General features: G+C 38.2%; 1 protein-coding gene across 2 annotated transcripts in view; it reads left to right on the top strand.

The window, feature by feature from the left end:
• Positions 1-1,351: 1,351 nt before the first annotated feature.
• POU6F2 (POU class 6 homeobox 2) overlaps positions 1,352-24,358 on the top strand; it is a 507,841-nt gene continuing 484,834 nt past the window's right edge. For both annotated transcript variants that reach the window (XM_088832426.1, XM_055421162.1), the window contains exon 1: positions 1,352-1,567. In XM_088832426.1, coding sequence (XP_088688552.1) covers positions 1,463-1,567 — 105 coding nt within the window. In that variant the 5' untranslated portion in view covers positions 1,352-1,462. The remainder of the gene's footprint in view (positions 1,568-24,358) is intronic.

The raw sequence follows: 24,358 nt of genomic DNA, 5'->3' as shown, positions 1-24,358 counted from the left end.
ACAAATACCCGGGTGTGTCCGTGTCTCCGCTTGTCCGTGTCAAGCGCACTCTGTGCATTTTAATCTTGTCTAGGAGGACCTTCCTGTCGTCAGTTCCTAGGAGGGCTACCCAGTTGGTGCAGTTTCTTTTTCCTTTGGGGGCGCACATTTAAGGGTGTGTGTGTGTGTAAATCTTTATATTGTGGGGCAACTCTTAATTAGAAGTCCATGAGATTTAAATCCTTAGTTTATTCCTCCTAAAGCTTTGTTTAAATATGTTTGCAAGTTGGTTTTTTCTCTTTCCTTACTTGAAGTTCATTTTACTTAATTTTCAAGCAACGATACAATACAATGTTATAATATACATAATAATATGTATTCTGTTGTTAAACATTTCTCAATACTCCTCTATCTTTCAAGCTTAACATTAGATTTGAACCTTGAAAAAATATACTCATTTTAATAATACAAAGTATTCCTGTAAATTTTGTTGAAAAGTTAGAGTACACCAACTAATGAACTTAAGTTTAAAAAGTGGCCAAATGCAAATGTTAACTCCACAAAGTCACCAAATCAATGGATACTATTCATGGTTTTGGATTTTCAAAGAGCAGTTTTGCAGCATCTGTCAGATTATCTTGAAAATCAGGTTCGGATTTTAATCCTGAAAGGGTTAAATAACTTCTTGGTCGCTCTTACAATAGCTGACTACATCAATAATCTTATCCTAGGGTGTGTGGAATCAAATAGTGTAAGTGAAATGAAAATAAGTTGAAATATTTGTCACTACGTTGTGTGTTTTATCAGTTTAGATGAGTTTGCAAGTAAATAATTTCCTAACCTTTTAAGGATGAACAGCTACTATCTACACACTTTGAATAGTTTATAGGCATGGTCATCACAGTTTACACTGGTGATAGGGTATATGCATTTGCAATCAACAAATAGCAAGGTATCTGTGTTATTGGATGGTTAACAGCCCACACTTTTCCATAAAGGTGACATTATATAAAACTGTAGAGATTACTGAATAGTATCAAAAGACCATTTTGAGAATCTGAAGATAAAATCATTAGGGATAAGTTAAGAGACATAGGGTAATGAATTATTGAAAAGAATCATATGGTAGCATAGATATCAAATTCTCAATTAGCACATGAAATAGTTAATTTTGTTTTTGTTTTAAACATAGGTTTCCAGAGCATTAAAAAAAATCCTCTTAGGTTTGTTAAACCTTTAGTAGAAGATTACAGCCAATGTTTTGTGTTTGGTGAATAGCTGTTTGTCTCACTTTATTTACTTGGTATTGGATATTTGTCAATGTCATTTCATATCTACAAAAAATTCTTACGCTCTATGGAGGTAGTGAATGTGTGTGTGTGTCTGCCGGAGGTCACATGACAGTTTCATCCTATTTGGTGGAGCAGCTTGACTCCCCCCCCCTGCTTTGGTGATGGTTGTGAGTACAGAAGTTGATTGACAGATGCATGCCAGAAACCCCCATTCTCCTTTTCAAAGACAACATATGATGGATTGCGATCTCTCAGCCCAGCAGGACACGGGGACCATGCAAGCTGTAATTGGTCAGGTATGGAGTCAGCCATTTCTCAACTCCCCTTTTTTCCACAAGGATCTCACCATATGATTCACATAATTCATATTTACAGTACCATCTTTCTATCTGTATCTTCAGCTACCTGCCAGCGTAGCGCTGAAAGTGCGAAAGGGAAAAGGCACCCATTAAAATCTAGCCAGGAGAGCTCAGCTTCAAACTTCAATGCGATGCTTAGAAAACCAAACTAATACAACCACCACCAAAAAAAAAAAAAAAAGCAGAGAACAAATTGAATTTATCCTTTGGCCTGAATGTTTAAAAAATATATATATTTTAGAATTTATTTTCTGTTGAGAGATAGTGATCTCTGAAAGAAAGTGTGAGAAGAGAATAAAGTAGTATGTTTTCTCGGTAGTAGTTAACAATTTTCTGTTAAATATTTTGATTTGGACTGTCTTCTGTTGCTCTCTCTTGCTCTCTCTCCCTTGGTGTATGGAAAATATAAATACATTAATGCACGTGCCTTTACTCCCAGCCCAGATAGTGTGTGATCGAGCCTGGGAGATGTATGTAGTGGTCTTGGCCGCTGCAGAGGGGCAAGCTGCAAATTAAACACTGCCACAGTCTGAAAGGTCCAGGTGGTCTGCCCGCGTCTCCTAATGCAATCCACACAACAGCTTTAATAAACAGCTCTATTTAGTGCCTCCTCCCTGTATCCAGGGAGGTGAACTGGTCTGGGGCTGCTGTGATGAAATGCCAGAAGAATATCTCTCAGAGGCCTCACAAGCTGATTTTTAGAGCTTTCCTGTTCTGTCGTCTTTGTCTTCCAAATGGGTCAGTGAGTCTTGCTCTTTTCTCTTTTGATGCTTTCCGTGAAATCGGTAGTTTCTGTTTGTGTGTAAATGTTTGCGTCCTGAGGTAAATCAGAAGAGGAAAGGGTCGTTGTATTTTCATTTGCCTTCCAATAACGGAAGGGACGAGAGGGATGAGAGTGCCCTGCTGCAAAAGAAGGGTGATTTTTCTGACTGTGATGGGGGTGGGGTGAGGAAAAAGGGAATATATGTGGTTGCTTCCTGGGTTTTTTTGTAATGTATTTTTGACCAAAATTTTTCCGACTTTTATCTCTGCTTACTTAGAAGCTGTTAACTCATAAATCAGAATATGGTTGCGAATATTTATGAACTCCTAAAAGTTTTTTCTGTTTTTATTTTTGCACACTTTCCAATCAAGACAGTCTGGTGAGGTGATGACCTAAAATTTGTTTGCTGTATGTTAATAACATGGAAGGAAATATACCATTTTACTGTGTTATCAACAGAATTATAGCAAAGCACTTCAGAGGTCTGAAAGCACATGGTTTATTAACACCAGCATGCTTCATAATGCATTTTACAAGGAAAATGTCAGATATATAATGCCATGTTTCCACAGGTTCACAGTATTTTAAAAGCGGTAGATAACTACTTGAACAGAACAGTATTTTTTAAAACTTTCCAGTTGGTTTTTGTTATACAGACATAAACAGAGTGAAGTCTCTGGGCATATATTTGTCAGAAAAAAAACGTAAAGACTGATTTTATATACTGTTAATACCCGTTTCAGTGTTCACTGATGAGCAAGCAGGTGTGTGAAATACAGCTAAAGTAATGGTGCCATGTGGAAATAAATACATACTTGTTAAAATAGATAGCCATTTCATGTAGAAATAAAACTTAAGCTTTGATAACTGTCTTGTCCTGCTAAATAAAACTTTTGTTGGTTGGCAAGCATGTTCTCACTTCTGTAGATCATAGTATGGTCTTAATACTTTGCAAAATTACTGTGTTTCAGTACCAAATATGAAACATTTCCTTTTGTATTTATTTCCCTTATTTGGGAAAAGAAAGCTTGGTTAAAACAAACAGAAGAGATACTTCTAATTTGTTATTTGATATTGTTTATCGGAATTAATTGTTGATATATATATTTTTAAAAGGTTTAAGAACATACTGAAAAATAGGAAATGGCATATACTTTACAGATATCAGACTTAAACTTCTAATTTGTTAGGATTTCATATTGGTTGTTATTACTACAGTGCTCTGGATTTTGTGTGTACTTTAAATGATTTTTAAAGGCTTTTATGTGTATCCAGAAACTATATATGTTAATTATTTGTTATGGATACCTACTAAACAGTTGCATCAAAGTAGCCAATTTTTTTTCTGAGGATTTCATTTCTCATAAATTATTTTATAAAAACTCAGGTACTTATGTCCAACTAGTAAATTATAAAAGCAATTATTCTGAAGGTTGTAAAATTTTCTGTACTAAAAACGGTTTTGTATATTTTTAGTTCAGAAACTGAAACACAATTTTTTGGAAACTGAAACAGTAATATTCAAAAGAAAAGAAAGATAGCATCCTGTCCCATATGCATATCACAAAAATCAGAAAACCTAATTGAACTTATACATAGCTATAACAAGAAAGATGATATCCAGATTTGAAATTATTTCCTTTTAATTGTTATAGCACAGATAATAATACTGACTCAAACCACTACTTCTAACAATAAGGACAAGAATGTGAAAACAATTTTCCTTGCTTTTCAGTCACTTATAATCAGAAAGAGATGGTTTATTTTTCTGCTCTTGATTTCAATATCATCTTTTCCCTACTCATCAAATGTGAATCAGTCTCAGTTGATGATACAAATGTTTGTGAGTGTTCCTTCTCAAATACGTACTGAAATAATAATTATTTTTGTCTTTTATTTTTCCTTCTGGTCTGAGTTCTTTTCCTACATGGCATTGAGTTAGAGCAGCAAATCACTCGTTTTCAATGATATTTTCCTTTCAGAAAGATTCCCATGAAACAGTTCTTCAGGTTTTTTTATTCATCTCTGGGATCACATGTCTAGATGCTTCCACTGGAGGGGATGAGGAGACTTCTCTGTGTTGCTGGTCAAGATCCAGCTCTGGGGAGTGCCAAGGGCTACATGGAAGAGTTCCTGTGTGCCTTCCCCCCCAGGACCTTACCTCCCCAAGCCAGCAATTAAGCAGTCTAGTACTTAAGAACAGACTCTCTGCCTAGTATCTCGAGATCAAGAAACTTGGTTCATTCACACAGTTTTTGGGAAATCAAGTGGGGTTTTTGATAGTTATCTCTAGCAAGCTTACTAAACCTTGGAAGCATAGGATGGATTTTACCTTTAGATGATTTTCAAATCAATTCAGACTAAACAGTTAAGCAGGTTCTGAACCATGAGTTTGAATAGCATTTAAAACTGAAGACACATTTCTACCTCTCATGGCCCTTCAGTGTTTACTGCATCTTTTTTGCAGACCTGAGCTTGTGAGTGACAGATTAGTTTATCAATATTACAGACCTCTTGGGTTTTTTTCTCTTTTTTTTTCTCATCTCATGCAGACGGGTCATGGTGTCCAATCCTCTTCTGGCACCACTGTCTCCAGAGGACCCTTGGCTAGCCTGCCATCTTGATGTGTAGGCCTGAAGGTCCAGGCTTGGCTGTATTTCTTTAGACTGACTTCTGCAAATATTACAGGACTGAGGCTATTAAATTAGTTGTTAATAAAAACAACAGATGAAGCAAATTAGATAAAAATATGTATCAGGCAGATCTAAGAGTTTGCTGGGAATGGCAGAGACAGCAGGATGAAGGGGCTCCTGTGTGCACTCCCAGTGGACGTGGCTGAAGTATGCGGAGAAGAGTGGAAAAGCCATATTTAACAGCATATCAAAAGCTTTTGTGGTTTTCCTTACCAGTAAAATGGGTCTTTTTTTCCCCAAGGTAGATTTGGACGATTTAAAGTGTTTGAAAGTGGCATGTTAGAAAGTGAATGCAGTTGTCTGAGACCGCGGTCAGTGAGTGTGCTAAGAGCTCAGAAGGGGAGTGAGTGTGGCTAACTGGGTGCTTTTGGCTTAACGGTATTTCAGTGTGTGTGTGTGTGTGTTTATGAAGTTTCCAGACACACAAATATTTTGATATTGTAGTATCGAAACAATTTTGTAGTGGGTTTGTTTATACCCTCCCTTGTTCCCAGAAGTATTTTAATGATGCTTAAAGAACAGTATGCTTACCTAGAACATACTCAAGCTGATGTGAAATGGAGGTGGGCTAGGAAGAGAGGACCCTGTAAATAACATGCTTGCAGATTGTTCTTAGTCCATGGAGACTGCTTTCTATGCCCCTTCTATAAAAATTAAACTTTGAGGCTAACCTAACCCTGTCTTATGGGTGCCAAGCATAACCCTCATATACATTTAAAAAGTCATTTTTTTTGTAGGTATGAATGCATATTTTTGGGCAAACTGATATATTCACTTTAACAAATTTACGTATTTTGAAGATATGTAATATCATTTGGATTTAATTAGGAATACTTTTTTCCAGAGTACTGTTATAAGTAACAGTCTATCACTAAGTTGCTTCAGTTGTGTCAACTCTTTGCAACCCTGTGGACTGCAGCTTGCCAGGCTCCTCTGTCCATAGGATTCTCCCGGCAAGAATACTGAAGTGGGTTGGCATTTCCTTCTCCAGGAAAATAGTCTATTAGAAAATATGCAAATTAATTAAGGATTAATTCTTACTTCTTAGTTATTTCTTAGTTCTTAATTCTTAGTTCTTTCTGAATACAGAGTGGTGCTGGTATGCTTTTTCTAAGTGGGGGAGCTCAACAAAACTGAATTTGTACTGTGTATTTCTGCTGCTGCTGCTGCTAAATCACTTCAGTTGTGTCTGACTCTGTGTGACCCCATAGATGGAAGCCCACCAGGCTCCCCGGTCCCTGGGATTCTCCAGGCAAGAACACTGGAGTGGGTTGCCATTTCCTTCTCCAATGTGTGAAAGTGAAAAGTGAAAGTGAAGTCACTCAGTCATGTCCGACCCGTAGCGACCCCACAGACTGCAGCCTGCCAGGCTCCTCCATCCATGGGATTTTCTAGGCAAGAGTACTGGAGTGGCTTGCCATTGCCTTCTCCGACTGTGTATTTCTAATTATCCTTAAATGCTTCATGCAATATTCCATTTAGGCGAAAGTTGATGTTAGCTTTTTATATTCTATCAGATGAACTCAATTTTTATCTTTAAAATATTTTAAAATTGAAGTTCACTGTGTTGCTTGAGCAGTAATTCAAATCGCAAAGCCAATTTTGTCCCTTAAAGTAAAACATGTCAGTATAGTAATAATACTATACAATGTTAGCAATAATACTGAACAAGAAACACATGAAATCTGGTTCTGAAACTAAATTTTGTTTTATATTTTTAAGATTTAGTGAAACTTTCTCTATATACTATTCAGCTATTATTTATTTATTTTAGTGCTTAAGAATTGAAAGCTTTTGGATTCATATCTTGAGAATATGGAGAGAGGTTGTTGAGACATGTCAAACATGAATGCTTATGAAATAAAATTTGAATGCAATGTATTTCCTGTATATAAAATCTATAGTACTTGTTCTTTAGGTCATTGAAAGAAGGTATTCTTTCCTTGACCATTTTTGCTATGTAAACAGTTTGCCCAACAGTTTGAAGCATCTTTCTCTTTTCACCTTCATTGTGTGCTAAAATTACAGTTTAACTAATGTGTTCATAAATATTGAAAAACTCCACTTTTCAGTTGCATTATGATTTCATATAGGAGAAGGCAATGGCAAGCCACTCCAGTACTCTTGCCTGGAAAATCCCATGAATGGAGGAGCCTGGTAGGCTGCAGTCCGTGGGGTCGCTAAGGGTTGGACACGACTGAGCAACTTCACTTTCACACATTGGAGAAGGAAATGGCAACCCACTCCAGTGTTCTTGCCTGGAGAATCCCAGGGACGGGGGAGCCTGGTGGGCTTATAAACTGTTACTTTTTTAAATGCTTGAGTAGAAAATTAAGTTAAGAAACAAAATGCAAATATAAAAGGATCAGACCTGAAGAAACAGTGTGCAAAAAGGTGAGTAATGATCTGAATTTAAACAGTGAAAGAAAATCCAGCTTATAAAACTTTAAAATAAATTTATATTTTGTAACCAAAATTTTACTTGGGAAATAATAGTTGCTCTAAATATATTTTCAAGCCTGCTTTTATATTCTTCTTTACTCCCTTCATTCCTTCCTTCGTTTTTTTTTTTTTTTGGTAGGTGAAAGTGTGTTTCTAATAAAGTAAATTACCAGGTGAAGCTTGGTTCTGGGATCACGTGTCATTTATGGTGTTGATCCAACATATCTTGAGCTGGTCCAAAATTGTAATCAAATTTATAGAAGAAGTTGTGAGAAATTGTCATTACATTTTGGTAAGATTCATTTTCCTTTCTAGCTATTATTTTCTTGTTCTTCCTAGGTATACAATGTGAGCCAATTATGGTGGAAATTGACTATTATTTGGTAAATTCTTTCCTGGTTTGCCCTATGCTTGTATTATTTTCTTTAGCACATCTGGCCATATTATTGTTATTTCAAGGTTTCCACTTCTTTTAAATATAAAACCATTATATGTAAGCAGTAGCAAAATGATTGAAAACATTTCTGATTACTTATATTAAAGACAACTCTCTAAATTTTTAAAAGCACTTTCTGTTTCAAGATGGCTGGTTTTGGAAAATAGCTTTTTGTCTTATCACTAGCTTTAAAACCCCTATGATATGAAGGACTCTTTCTTCCAAAGAGAGAGGTTAGCTGTTGATACTTGGTACTGATTCTAGATGAATTGTAACCTTATTCCCTCGGCAGCATTTTTTAAAGCAGAGAATAAGAAAGAAAACTGAGGATCAACAGAATATTCTAACTTTCACCTAATTTCAGTACACCTGCAAGGGGTGGATTATTCCAGTGGCAAGAGATAGATACTCCTACAATTTCTAGCTCCCGCCTCCTAAAGGTCAGAGATGCAAATCAATGTCTGGACACCTTGAATGAAAAGGACATAGTTACTTAAATGCATTGCTCTGTTATTTTGCTCTCTTCCTTCAGTGTCATTTTTCCATCAGCTTTTCTTCTCTTTTCCACTGTAACCCAGAGTCAGTCAGATGAGTAATAAGTGAAAAGTGAATCCTTGTGGGCTGTCCAGGCAGCAAAGGGCACTGGAAAGAGAGACAAGACCTGAAGCAAAACAAAGCAGAACGCTAGCAGAAAACTCACCAACACACTTGCTTCTGTATTTAATTTTTTGGTGAGGTATTTCATGAGCTTCCTTCATTTCATCTAGCAATAGCAGATCATGTAAATACATAGTAAAGCAGTAGTTTAGAACAAGACCTGTAAAATTTTAAAACAAAGCCAAAAGGAAAAAAATTAGCTTCACGGTGCTGGAAAAAGAATTTTAAAATTAAGAAACACTTTTTTCTGGAGCTTTTTACAAGATTTTTTTATGACTGCCTGGGTGCTGTGAAACTGCAACCTTATTAATAATATACATGTTTCTGGTGGTTAATATGATGTCAACTCTGCATATTTTACAACTTTGACTTTTCATGATTAATCAGAAGCTATTTTAAGAAGAAAACATCTATTTCTAACACCTAAAAACGTAAACATATATACTTTTAAAAAAATGAAATATCTATTACATGGTGCTTTTAACCTCGATCAAAAGAATTCCAGTAGACTTGTCCTTAAAAGAACAAACTGCATCTTTAGAGAAAACTTTGTTTTCAATGCAGAATTTATACACAGATTTTTTTTTTTTTAATAAAAGACTTCATTTTTAAGAGAGGCAAATATTGCACCAATGCAGAGGCATGGGTACCAGAATCCCTAATGGATATTGAAGATATGTGTCAAGAAAGGTAGATATTTCTTAGATCTTCAGTTATATTCCTCCAAAATTGAAGAGCAGCATGGGCAAGAATGAAGCCAGGCACCTACTATTAGGCTATGGCAGGGCAAACTTGCTTCAGACAGACCTAGTTAATTCTATAAGCCTTAAATAACACTTGAAAACAAGGCTCTTTCAACCTTTTGGAGAAAAGGTTGAGAGTTGGGACAAATGTAAAATGCTGCTTAGTGTGCACGAATAAAGCCAAGAACATCAAGCTCATTTCACTCTGTGTCAACCCTGATGATTCATCGTGATGGTCAGGGCAAGCTGTGGTCTCTGGGTTGAAACAATTTTATCCATTTTTTTTTTTTAAACAGAATGTTCCAGCTTGGATCTTATATCCTTAGGGTTCCAATATTGAATTCTGAATCAGGAAACTTAATCTTGCAGCCAGATTTGACAAGATGCTGGTTGAATGGGAGGCAGAAGTGATGATTGTGGGATGAAATGCCCCAGGTCAGAATTTGGGAAAATAAGATATTTTGTGGAAATTTGGCTATGATATAAGAACCCCCCATTTGAAAATTTCTCACTACTCATATTAGCAGATGGTGTTCAAGGATCTGAAAAGTAGATCACTGCTGTATTAATTTTCTCTGCTTCAAGTCTTTCTTTAACAGAGGGAGTTTTTACACATTCTTAGGTGCATTTCTTAGTGTATTTCTAATGTTGCTAATATAAAAGGTGTTTGTAGTAACAGTCAAAAGGTTTCTGGGAACAATGAATAACATTATGGCTCAAATCTGAGATAGTCATACTTTGTTCCTGGCAAAAGGTTAATACTTAGTTTAGGAACTAAACTTTCTTTTTAGAAAACTTTCCATTTGTAAACATTTGGTGGTAGTGGTGGTGGTTTAGTTAGTAAGTTGTGTCCAACTCTTGTGACCTCATGGACTGTAGCCCACCAGGCTCCTCTGTCCATGGGACTTCTCAGGCAAGAATACTGGAGTGGGTTGCCATTTCCTTCTCCAAGGGATCTTCCCAACCCAGGGATCAAACCCTGCATTGCAGGCGGTCTCCTGCATTGCATGTGGCTTCTTTATGGACTGAACCACCAGGGAACCCTAAAACAAAACTATGTATGTATTCCCAGAGACTCAGGGATTTAGGGGTGTCCCTGGTAGCTCTTCCAATGAACATCCAGGATTGATCTCCTTTAGAATGGACTGGTTGGATCTCCTTGCAGTATAAGGGACGACGGAGAATGAGATGGCTGGATGGCATCACCGACTCTGTGGACATGAGTTTGAGTGAACTCCGGGAGTTGGTGATGGACAGGGAGGCCTGGCGTGCTGTGATTCATGGGGTCTCGGAGAGTCGGACACGACTGAGCGACTGAACTGAACTGAACTGAACTGGTGGCTCAGATGGTAACGAATCTGCCTGCAGTGCAGGAGACCTGGGTTCGATCCCTGGGTTGGGAAGAACCCCTGGAGAAGGGAAAGGCTATCCACTCCAGTATTCTGGCCTTGAAAATTCCATGGACTGTGTGGTTCATGGGGTTGCAAAGAGTGACTTTGACTCACTGAAAGGGATTTAGAAGAAAACTGAAAATGAGGCAATGGAGGCCTGGCGTGCTGTGATTCATGGGGTCGCAAAGAGTCGGACACGACTGAGCGAATGAACTGAACTGAACTGAATTATTGAAAACACATACACACACCTCTTAGTCATTATAGGGGTACCTGATGATTTAACCCCTAATAATCTAAAAATGGGCTTTCCAGGTGGCTCAGTTGTAAAGAATCTGCCTACTAATGCAGCAGATGCAGGTTTGATCCCTGGGTCAGGAAGATTCCCTGGAGAAGGAAATGGCAACTCGGTCTAGTATTGCCTGGGAAATCCCATGGACTGAGGAACCTGGTGGGCTACTGTCCATAGGATTAGAAAAGAGTTGGCTACAATTTAGCAACTAAATAACAACAATTCTTAAAATATGTTAGCTCTATGTTTTCGATTTTAATACATAAAAAAATTATGGACCATCATGTTTACTTAAAATACTCCTCCTCTCAACTAAATTGTTCAAGACAATGGATAAATATTTTGCAACTGCTAGAGATCAAGATCATCTTAGAAATCTGATTACATAGTTGATCAATATGCTGCAGAAGGATGATTATTGTGGTTATATCCTTCACCAAACAGGGGTTCTTTGTTGGGCAGTGTAGTTCTATTTTATAACAGCTTTCTACAAGTACTATAATATATCAGCTGAGATTGTTTTCTCTCTTTCTACCGTGATTCATCATATAGAAGTTAAGCAACTAGTTCAGGCAGAGAGTGAAGCATCTGAGTAACACCTGCAGAGAAATTCTTTTTTGGGGGGAACAGAGAAAGGTTTATTGCAGGACTAAGCAAGCAAAACAGGTGGCTTATGCTCAAAAGAAACCTGAATTCCATGAACACAATTCTTATATGCATATTATTGAGGCAAGTTATACAAGCCTACAAGTCTTTTTAAAAATTTTTGTTGAACAAATTATAAAAGTCATGCATGCTTATGACAAATAATTTAAGCACAGGAAAGTTGAGAGTGAAACACGAAGTACCCCATTATTTAACTCCTCAGAAATAATCATCATCAGTAATTTCTTATATCTTCTTCCAGAAATTTTCTCTTCATGTATAAGCATAGAAAATCTTTATACAAGCTAAGTAGATCCATACTGTGCAGAGTTTTGCAAATTACTTTTACATTTTAAAATTGTATTTTTAACATGCCGTGTTGCTATCAGGAGATCTGCACTCTTCTCTATATTTTGCATTTTATGGGTACACTACTTTTTTAACAGTTTTTTCTTTTTTAAATTAAAAAAATTATTGAAATATAGTTGATTTACAATATTATGTTAATTTCAGGTTCACAGCAAAGTGATTCATATATATTTATATGTGTGTGTGTGTATACATACTCTTTTTTACATTTTCTTCCATTATACATTATTACAATATATTGAATATAGTTCCCAGTGATATATAATAAGTTCTTGTTGGTTATCTATTTTGTATATAGTAGTATGTGTATTTTAATCTCAACCTCCTAATTTTAATCTGTTGTATTTTTAAAAAAATTTGATCTGTAATTGACATTTCACATTACTTTCAGGGTATAACATAAGGATTCAATATTTGTACATATTGTGACATGATCAACACAATAAGTAACCAGTTATCTCTTGATGAATACCTGGCTTTTCAAATATAACTTCCTGTCTGTAATGAAACTAGCTAGCAGAGATGTTTCATTTCTTTTAGCATAAAAAATTCTGGAATCTTCCAAAAGGGGTTTTGCTTTATCAAAAGAACTTTAAATAGTGACTCCTAAAAGAAGGTGAGGTGTAATGTTAAAAGTGAAGGATAGCTTATGCCACAAGAATAGATATTTATCACTTATATATTGAATACTCAAACCAATTAAAATTAGCACTAAAGATCATAGTATTGTATTCAGTGACAAAGAAGGAAGTTCAGTTCAGTTCAGTTCAGTCGCTCACTCGTGTCCGACTCTCCGCGACCCCATGAATCACAGCACGCCAGGCCTCCCTGTCCATCACCAACTCCCGGAGTACACTCAAATCCATGTCCACAGAGTCGGTGATGCCATCCAGCCATCTCATTCTCGGTCGTCCCCTTCTCCTCCCGCCCCCAACCTTTCCCAGCATCAGAGTCTTTTCCAGTGAGTCAACCCGTCGCACGAGGTGGCCAAAGTATTGCAGTTTCAGCTTCAGCATCAGTCCCTCCAATGAACATCCAGGATTGATCAGAGATAATAACATAAAGAGACTGTTCTCATTCAGATGTGACCTAAAAAATCTCTTGTTTGTTCCAAGCTGAACAAGGTGCATAACTTATTTTCTTTCATGGGCCTCAGTGCTGTTTATTAAGCTAATTGACAGAGATCTATGCTTCCAATGCCTGATTCAGTTAGTATACCTAGATTAGTGAAAAGGAGACTAGAAGATATTCATGGTAATTAATGTTAGTTAAATTCCTGTTTTCTATATTTCATATTGCCAGACCAATCCTTCAACTGTGATTTGTAGGTTAAATAATACAGTCAGGAGGAGGACTGAATCAAAAGTAACCAGACATAGTGCCTGAAATCAACTAATTTAGGGTTTTGGTAAAGTAGACAAATGGCTCAGATGGTAAAGCGTCTGCCTACAATGCAGGAGACCCGGGTTCAGTCCCTGGATCGGGAAGATCTTCTGGAGGAAAAGGCAACCCAGTCCAGTACTCTTGTCTGGAATATCCCATGGACGGAGGAGCCTGGTAGGCTATAGTCCACGGGGTCGCAGAGTCGGACATGACTGAGTGACTTCACTTTCACTTCACTTAAATATTTAGTAGTTAAGAGTTATGTTTTATGTTTCTTTCTTAGGATATATCTCTCATTCATTTTAACCACATCGTTTCACATATACTAAGATGGAAGTGGAAGAAAGGAAATCGTATTTGTGTAAGAGATGGAAGTGTAGGCTGATTGTGACAAGAACAGTCAAGGAACTCTCTGAACTGATCCTAGGGAGCTCCTAGTTGGGTGGGTATATGCTTCCTCCTTCTCTGTTCTTCTTTCAGATGCTGGGACAAGTAACCTGGATAAGAAATGATCACGTTTCATTTATAACCTTAAAAGTGGCTGACTCCCTTACGTGGAGTTCCAAGCAGACTTTTAGGAACAAACTTCAGAGGAACTCTCTGAAATTAATACTTTCATTTGAAACCCACAACTCTGAGAAGTAGGAAGTGAAAACTGCTCAAAGAGGTTATAGGTCTTATTTATAGCCATATTGCTGTGCTTAGAAGGGAGGTTTGGACCCAGATATTCTTTTTAAGGATTCACTGTTTTTTCCTACACCAGCTCTTAACTGTGGCTGCCTTTTAGAATTACCTTGGGCAATGGGAAAAAATCTACTGATACATAGAGTAAATCCCTAGAAATTCTGATCCACTTTACCTTGGTAGGGCCTGAATATTGAGAATATATAAAAAGCTTTACAGTGATTCTGGGCTCTCCAGATGGTTCAGCAGTAAATTTTCCCCTTGCATTGCAGGAGACACAGGAGACATGGGTTTGATCCATGGGTTAGAAAGATCCCCTGGAGGAGGGCATGGCAACCCACTCCAGTGATCTTGCTGGGAGAATCCCATGGACAGAGGAGCTGGGCTGGCTACAGTGTTCAGTTCAGTTCATTTCGGTCGCTCAGTTGTGTCCGACTGACTTTTTGCGACTCCATGAATCACAGCACACCAAGCCTTCCTGTCCATCATCAACTCCCGGAGTTTACCCAAACTCATGTCCATCGAGTCGGTGATGCCATCCAGCCATCTCATCCTCTATCATCCCCTTCTCCCCCTGCCCCCAACCCCTCCCAGCATCAGGGTCTTTTCTAATGAGTCAACTCTTCACATGAGGTGGCCAAAGTATTGGAGTTTCAGCTTCAGCATCAGTTCTTCCAATGAACACCCAGGACTGATCTCCTTTAAGATGAACTGGTTGGGTCTCCTTGCAGTCCAAGGGACTCTCAAGAGTCTTCTCCAACACCACAGTTCTAAAGCATCGATTCTTCAGCGCTCAGCTTTCTTCACAGTCCAACTCTCACATCCATACATGACCACTGGGAAAACCATAGCCTTGACTAGACGGACCTTTGTTGCCAAAGTAATGTCTCTGCTTTTTAATATGCTATCTAAGTTGGTCATAAAGTCTGACACTGCTTCCACTGTTTCCCCATCTATTTCCTATGAAGTGATGGGACCAGATGCCATGATCTTAGTTTTCTGAATGTTGAGTTTAATGCCAGCTTTTTCACTCTCCTCTTTCACTTTCATCAATTGGCTCTTTAGTTCTTGTAGAAGAGGCAAAAATAAATTATGATGGGAAAATCAAAATAGTGACCGCCTCGCCTCTTTCACTTTCATCAAGAGGCTTTTTATTTCCTCTTCATTTTCTGCCATAAGGGTGTTATCATCTGCATATCTGAGGTTATTGATATTTCTCCCAGCAATCTTGAAGAAGCTTGTGCTTCTTCCAGCCCAGCGTTTCTCGTGATGTACTCTGCATATAAGTTAAATAAGCAGGGTGACAATATACAGCCTTGACATACTCCTTTTCCTATTTGTAACCAGTCTGTTGTTCCATGTCCAGTTAAAGGTTGCAAAAAGTTGGACACGACCGAGCACACACACACACTGCACACACTACATGCTACAGTGATTCAAATGCAGTGTATCACAGTGCCTCTTAAATTGTATGAATTTTTTTAAATAAAATAAGATAATGAAGATTATAATTTAAAGGACTGTCTCCAACCTGGATGGAAGGACTTTTTTCAGAAGAAGCTACACTACACCAGGATGAGAAGACTACGACATCAGAGGTAGACAGCTTGCCCAAGATGCTGGACCTGATTCGTATGATCATTTATAATGTTTTCTTGACTTCTTAGCCCTCTGCATATAAATCAAATGCTTTTCTACCATAGGCCTGATCCTATGCTAGTTTTAGAAACTAATCCAATTGTCGGGTTTGTAGAAAAATAAAAGCTCATTCTGCTTATACAAAAACTCTGTTAGACTTGTGCCATCCTAATGTCCTTAAACCATGGCAACAGTCTACTTCTAAATTGGAAAATTAAAAACAATAGCTGGAAATCAGAGTCAGGGCTATAGGAAATCCAAGATGGCTGCTTGGCTTTTCCCAGCTCCCTGACAAATCTCATTTTTTATTTGATGGGTTAATGCCACCCTGGCTACAGGGCCTCCATAATGAAAAACCACGGAATATTAAGTTTTGTAAATTGTTAAATTAAGTTTCTAGTTTTGTTAATGTTTAGTGTTTACTAAGACTCACTGCTGAGACAGTTCCTTGTTACATGATACTGCTAAAAGATTTAATTAAGTTATTAAAAAGGACACTCTAGGTTAGTTTCTAAGGCTTATCTCAGTAACCAATCTTCAGATAAAGGTCGGATGCTCCATAATGTACAACCAGGAGATTAACACCAGACTATAATCATTTAACAAATGAAGTCAGGACTTGGGGTATACTAGGCTTTATCTAATGAAAGTTCTTGACTTATAATTCTTATTTTACTAATAACTGCTAGCTATGGCTATATTATTTTCTATGTCACTTGTTTCACTGAGCCTGTGATATAATGCTGAACTGACAGTTCCATATGAGATCAATAATTGTAATAATGTGACTCTGGGTATGGGAAAAAGCAACAAGAGGAAATATTTTCCTGGACCAGGAGGCTAGTAAGACAGTGGTCCAGAGACTTTTGCTACTTGCAAGCCCTGGTCCAATTTTAGCACACTGAGTGGCCCATCACTTCCCTAGACCTGGGAATGAGCCTTCCCAGCACCGCGGGACACAATGGCCATGAAATGGTGTCACATGGTCAGATATGTGGCTATGAAGGGACCCTGCTGACTGGAAGTTGGTCCTTGCCAGTTGCCTCTACAAAGATTACATCATGACCATTGCAAGCTGCTGACCTTCAACACCCCCGGAAAGAAGTTCAGGGTGAAAATCAGGAATGAGGCACTCTGTGCTCTGAAAAAAAAAACAAAAAAGTGGCAGAACAGGCAGAACAGGCCTTCAGATAGTTAGATCTTTTCAGAAAAAGGTTTTATGAGTTCCGATTCTTGCATCTTCTCATACCTAGAAAAACACTGACGTCATTAATGGTGAAATCTGCTTTGGCTATTAAAAAAATTTTTTTTTTTTTTTTTACAATTAAAAGTCAAAATAGAGTAGCTATGGTTCAGACATCCTGGGAAATAACTATTTCCCAGATATCCTGAAAAATGATATTATGGGTGTGATTTCAGATTAGACGCTGTGACTTAATGTAGAACTTAATTCTCCTGTAATGCATTTTTGCTTCTGTACTTTGCTTGCTGCTCATAAAACCAAAGTTACTCCATTTTAAGATAAGGTCGTTTTAAAGTAAAGATTCCTAAAATTGTTTTTGGAAAAAAAAAAAAAGATTGCAGTATTGACCTGGACATGGAACAACAGACTGGTTCCAAATAGGAAAAGGAGTACGTTAAGGTTGTATATTGTCACCCTGCTTACTTAACTTATATGCAGAGTACATCATGAGGAACGCTGGGCTGGAAGAAGCACAAGCTGGAATCAAGATTGCCGGGAGAAATATCAATAACCTCAGATATGCAGGTGATGCCACCCTTATGGCAGAAAGTGAAGAGGAACTCAAAGGCCTCTTGATGAAAGTGAAAGAGGAGAGTGAAAAGTTTGGCTTGAAGCTCAACATTCAGAAAACTAAGATCAGGGCATCTGGTCCCATCACTTCATGGGAGATAGATGGGGAAACAGTGTCAGACTTCATTTTTTGGGGCTCCAAAATCACTGCAGATGCTGATTGCAACCAGGAAATTAAAAGACGCTTACTCCTTGGAAGGAAAGTTATGACCAGCCTAGATAGCATATTAAAAAGCAGAGACATTACTTTGCCAACCAAGGTCCATCTAGTCAAGGCTATGGTTTTTCCCGTGGTCATGTATGGATGTGAGAGTTGGACTGTGAAGAAAGCTGATCGCCGAAGAATTGATGCTTTTGAACTGTGGTGTTGGAGAAGACTCTTGAGAGTCCCTTGGACTGCAAGGAGATCCAACCAGTCCATTCTAAAGGAGATCAACCCTGGGTGTTCATTGGAAGGACTTATGCTGAAGCTGAAACTCCAATACTTTGGCCACCTCATGCGACAAGTTGACTCACTGGAAAAGAGTCTGATGCTGGGAAGGATTGGGGGTAGGAGGAGACGGGGATGACGGAGAATGAGATGGCTGGATGGCATCACCGACTCAATGGACATGAGTTTGAGTGAACTCCGGGAGTTGTTGATGGACAGAGAGGCCTGGCATGCTGTGGTTCATGGGGTCGCTAAGAGTCGGACACGACTGAGTGACTGAACTGAACTGAACTGAACTGACCCCCACCCCACACACATCATAAATCCACAGGAGAAGAAAGGAGGGAATTTTGTTTGGTGTTCAGTTTGTGTGTGTGTGCACTTCAGTGGGAAGCTTGTAAGTTTATTGAATAGCCAAGAAAATGTTTGATAACATTTTTCATCCAGAAAAGAGCTAGTCAGTCATTTTAAAAGTTATGTTACTACTAATAACCTACCAATTAGTGAGTGCTTCCTGGGTGCCAGGAAATTTAGACATTTTTGAATCCTTGCAGTAGCTCTGTGAGGTTGTTATTGTCCCCGTTTCATTAAGTAGGCGACAGAAGAGGTGGCACAAGTTCGTATGGACAGTAAGTGGCAAAGCTGGAATTTGACCTAAGGATGTTGGATGCCAAGGCATAGATCTTTAATCGTGCAAAAAATCACAGAGTTGAACCATGGCACTAAACATTACCTGTGGGAGGTATGATTCTTAGTATCATGTCTCTTTTTATTTAAAAGATTTTTTTAATGTGGACCATTTTGAAAGTCTATTGAGTTTGTTACAATGTTGCTTCTGTTTTATGTTTTGGTTTTTTAGCCACGAGGCATGTGAGATCTTAGCTTCCCAACCACAAATCGGACTTGCATCTCCTGCATTGGAAGGCGATGTCTTAACTACTGGCCTGCCAGGGCAATCCCTTTAGTATCATCTCTTGATGAAGGCATATTTTATTGCAGAAATAATTGGTAGGGCTTGGTAGGCCTTGGTAGGACTGAGAAAGAGAAATCTCTCCCTAGACAGTAATTTGAAATTTTTACAAAACATCTGTTTTGTTTACATTTGTGTATTATGTCTATAGAACCAGTAGAGTTTACTCTTAAATATATCCTTTAACTTTTACACAGAATTCAGTTATGTCAGAACTCATAGACAGGTGGTTAGTAAACAATATGATGATTTAGAAAAATGAATCATCATGATCTTCCACAAAGTACTTACTGCTTTGGAACATCAGAGGTGAACATAACACTTGGTAAAGACAGTGTTTTTTGCCTGGAGCTTGCAACCCACTGTAGTATAATACATCTTCTATCTTGGCTTGCCACCTCTTCCCCACCTACATCCCTCCTCTCAGTGACCACTGGGAATAAGAGGTAGGAGAGATGCTCCACAAGACACAGTGGATCCTTATTTTTAGCACATCTTAATGTAGAATCTGAAAGCATGAAAAGGGGTACAATAATTCCTCCTTCCACAGTGGTTCTGGGGCATTTTGGGGGCAAATTTCTTTGCCCTGGGGATACAAGGCCCCAGCTGTTATGGCACCACCAGCAGGTATGGATACATGTGAGCAGACAGTATAGATGTTTTAGAGAATAGAGATCGTCAAGCCTAACTGACCCAAGTCCCTTGTTTTATTCAAAAAAGTGAAATGGTTAGACTAAAGTCAGTGGCCAAACCTCAGTGAGAGAAACTCCACTCTCTGGGCATTATGTCGTCACTCTTAGACCACCTCTGATTGGTCCCTAAGCAGCTATCCTGTTGGTTCAGAAAAATGTGCCAAACAGAGACCATTCTTTTTTTTTTAAAAAAACAAACAATATTTTGTTTTATTTACTTGGTTGTTCTGTGCAACATAAGGTATCTTAGTTCCCTAACGAGGCATCAAACCTGTGGCCCCTGAAGTGGAAGGGTGAAGTCTTAACCATGGATCACCAGAGAAATCCCAAGACTGATCTTTGCAAAATTATCTTTCTACTCTATTTTCTCTGACCAGTTTTATAATAATTCTTTTTTCTTTCCCTTGTTCCCTTTCCTTCCCCACTCCTACCAGCACTATGCCCCCCTCACCCCCTCCCTGCCCCAATAATTATCACATGAACAATGTATGCAGTAGTTATGCATCACTTTACTACTCATTCCAGTTAATAAATTACCTGTAACTTTGCTCTAGACCCTGAAACTTTCTGAGGTCAGAAGTGGGGGAAAGGAATCTTCTCTCGTATTCTTTATCAGGTACACTCTGGCTTGAGCTGTCTTAAGTGATTAAGGTGTACTGGAGTGAATTTTAACAACTCAGGAAGAGGGGTTTGCAGCCAGCTCCCAATGAGAGAGGAAGTTTACACAGTTTACAATATGTCTTATGTTTAAAAAGCATACCTATATTTAGACTTAGGTATATTTTGATATTGAGATGTCATGGGATACCTAGAAAGCCATTAGGAGATCTTAACATTTGTAAATAAGTAGAAGCATGTTCTATAAAATTATTTTTAATGCAAGAGGAATGTTAGGAAAATTTAAGCAGTGAACATTTTTTGGTGTTCATTGTTGTTTTAAGGGTGAATTGGAAGGAGGCAAGAGAAGAAAGGGTGGATCACTGTGTTAAGCTTAAAGACTCAACAGTAGAAAGCCCAGTGATGGACATTAGGAGGTTACTTTAAGAGACAGATGTTAGAGTTGAAGTAGTGCGAACTGGGGGTTGATTTTTTTTTTAATTTTATTTTCTGGATTAGAGAAGGCAATGGCAAGCCACTCCAGTACTCTTGCCTGGAAAGTCCCATTGGTGGAGGAGTCTGGTAGGCTGCAGTCCATGGGGTCGCTGAGGGTCGGACACGACTGAGTGACTTCACTTTTCACTTTCACACATTGGAGAAGGAAATGGCAACCCACTCCAGTGTTCTTGCCTGGAGAATCCCAGGGACAGGGGAGCCTGGTGGGCTTCCGTCTATGGGGTCACACAGAGTCGGACACGACTGAAGTGACTTAGCAGCAGCAGCAGCAGCAGAGTTGATTTACAGTGTTGTATTTCAGATGTATAGCAAAGTGATTCAGTTATATATATATACATATATTAATTCTACTTCAGATTCTTTTCTCATAGAATATTGAGTACAGTTCCCTGTGCTATACAGTAGGTCCTTGTTGGTTTGTTGTTGTTTAGATGCTAAGTCATGTCCAACTCTTTTGAGACTCCATGGACTGTATATAGCCTACCAGGCTCCACTGTCCATAGGATTTCCCAAGCAAGAATACTGGAGTTGGTTACCATTTCCTTCTCCAGGGGCTCTTCCTGACCCAGGGATTGAATCAGACTGTCCTACACTGCGAGGCAGATTCTTTACTGCTAGGGCACGTTTCTGCTTTGGTAACCATAAGTTTGCTTTCAATATCTGTAAGTCTGTTTCTGTTCTGTAAAAATTTGTTTGTATTTTTAAAAAATTAGATTCCACATATGAGTGATATCATATGGTATTTGTCTTTCTCTGACTTATTTCACTTAGTGTGATAGTCGTTAGTTCCAGCCATGTTGCAACATATTGCCTTTATTTCATTTTTTAAAAGACTGAGTAATATTCCACTGTATATAGATACCACATCTTTATACATTCATCTGTTGATGGACATTTACGCTGTTTCCATGTCTTGACCATTGTAAATAGTGCTGAAGTGAACATTGGGATACATGTATCTTTACAAATTATGGTTTTCTCTGTATATATGCCCAGGATTGGAATTGCTGGAGCACATGGTAGTTCTATTTTTATTTTTTTTGAGGACGCTCCATAGTGTTCTCCATAATGGTTGTACCAATTTACATTCCCACCAACTGTGTAGGACGGTTCCCTTTTCTCCACATCGTCTGCAGCAATTATTGTTTGTAGACTTTTGATGATGGCCATTCTGAGTAGTGTGAGGTGTTATCTCATTGTAATTTTTTTTTTAATTTCGTTAATTATTTATTATTGAAGGATAATTGCTTTACAGAATTTTGTTGTTTGATGTTAAACCTCAACATAAATCATACATATATCCCTTCCCTTTTGAACCTCCCTCCCATCTCCCTCCCAGGTTGTTACAGACTCCTGTTTGAGTTTCCTGAGACATACAGCAAATTCCCATTGTCTATCTAGTTTACCTATGGTAATGTAAGTTTCCCTGTCACTCTTTCCATACATCTCACCCTCTCCTCCCCTCTCCCCATGTCCATAAGTCTATTCTCTGTATCTGTTTCTCCATTGTTGCCCTGTAAATAAATTCTTCAGTACTATATTTCTAGATTCTGTATATGTGCATTAGAATATGTTATTTATCTTTCTCTTTCTGACTTCACTTTGTATAATAGGTTCTGTGTTCATCTACCTCATTAGAACTGACTCAAATGCATTCCTTTTTATGGCTGAGTAATTCCATTCTGTATATGTACCACAACTTCTTCATCCATTCATCTGTTGATGGACATCTAGGTTGCTTCCATGTTCTAGCTATTGTAAATAGTGCTGCAGTGAACAGTGGGATACATGTGTCTCTTTCAATTTTGGTTTCCTCAGGGTATATGCTTAGGAGTGGGATTGCTGAGTCACATGGTGGTTTTATTCCTACTTTTTAAAGGAATGTCCATACCATCTTCCATAGTGGCTGTATCAATTTACATTCCCACCAACAGTGCAAGAGCATTCCATTTTCTCCACATCATCTCCAGGATTTATTATTTGTAGAATTTTTGATGATGGCCATTATGACTGGTGTGAGGTGATATCTCATTGTAGTTTTGATTTGTATTTCTCTAATAATAAGCAATGTTGAGCATCTTTTCATGTGTTTGTTAGCCATCTGTATGTCTTATTTGGAGAAATGTCTGTTTAGGTCTTTTTCCCACTTTTTGATTGGATTGTTTGCTTTTCTAGTATTGAGTTGTATGAGCTGCTTATGTATTTCAGAAATTGACCATTTGTCTGTTGTTTCCTTTGCTATTATTTTCTCCCATTCTGAGGGTTGTTTTTTTCAACTTGCTTATAGTTTCCTTTGCTTTGCAAAAGCTTTTAAGTTTAATCAGGTCCCAATTGTTTACTTTTGTTTTTATTACAATTACTCTAGGAGGTGGGTCATAGAGGATCTTGCTTTGATTTATGTGTTTGAGTGTTCTGCCCATGTTTTCCTCCAAGAGTTTTATAGTTTGTGGTCTTACATTTAGGTCTTTTATCCATTTTGAGTTTATCTTTGTGTATGGTGTTAGGAAGTGTTCTAATTTCATTATTTTACATGTAGCTGTCCAGTTTTCCCAGCACCATTTATTGAAGAGTCTGTCTTTGCTCCATTGTATATTCTTGCCTCCTTTGTCAAAAATTAGGTACCCATAGGTGCATGGGTTTATTTATGAGCTTTCTATCTTGTTTAATTGGTCTATATTTCTGTTTTTGTTCTGGTATCATGCTGTCTTGATGAATGTAGCTTTGTAATATAATTTGAAGTCAGTAAGGTTGATTCTCCCAGCTCCACTCTTCTTTCTCGAGACTGCTTTGGCTATTCGAGGTCTTTTGTGTTTCCATATGACTTATGAAATTTTTTGTTCTAGTTCTGTGAAAATGCCATTTGTAATTTGATAGGGATAGCATTGAACTTGTAGATTGCATTTGATAGTATAGTCATTTTCACAATATTGATTCTTCCTACCCAGGAACATGGAATATCTCTCCATCTGTTTATGTCATCTTTGGTTTCACTCATTCAGTTCTGTTCAGTTCAGTTCAGTCGTTCAGTCATGTCCGACTCTCCACGACCCCATGAATCACAGCACGCCAGGCCTCCCTGTCCATCACCAACTCCCGGAGTTCACTCAAGCTCATGTCCACAGAGTAGGTGATGCCATCCAGCCGTCTCATTCTCTGTCGTCCACTTCTCCTCCCGCCCTCAACCTTTCCTAGCATCAGAGTCTTTTCCAGTGAGTCAATTCGTCGCATGAGGTGGCCAAAGCATTGGAGTTTCAGCTTTAGCATCAGTCCTTCCAGTGAACACCCAGGATTAATCTCCCTTAGAAGATTAATGGATCTCCTTGCAGTCCAAGGGACTCTCAAGAGTCTTCTCTAACACCACAGTTCAAAAGCATCAATTCTTCGGCGATCAGCTTTCTTCACAGTCCAACTCTCACATCCATACATGACCACGGGAAAAACCATAGCCTTGACTAGACGGACCTTTGTTGGCAAAGTAATGTCTCTGCTTTTTAATATACTATTAAGGTTGGTCATAACTTTCCTTCCAAGGAGTAAGCGTCTTTTAATTTCATGGCTGCAATCAGCATCTGCA

This window comes from Moschus berezovskii, chromosome 3 (genome assembly GCF_049115385.1).
Source record: "Moschus berezovskii isolate FMDL1 chromosome 3, NW_MosBer_1.0, whole genome shotgun sequence".
Lineage (NCBI taxonomy): Eukaryota > Metazoa > Chordata > Mammalia > Artiodactyla > Moschidae > Moschus > Moschus berezovskii.
The sequence above is the reverse complement of the archived record's forward strand: the minus strand, read 5'-3'. Positions and strand labels throughout refer to the sequence as shown.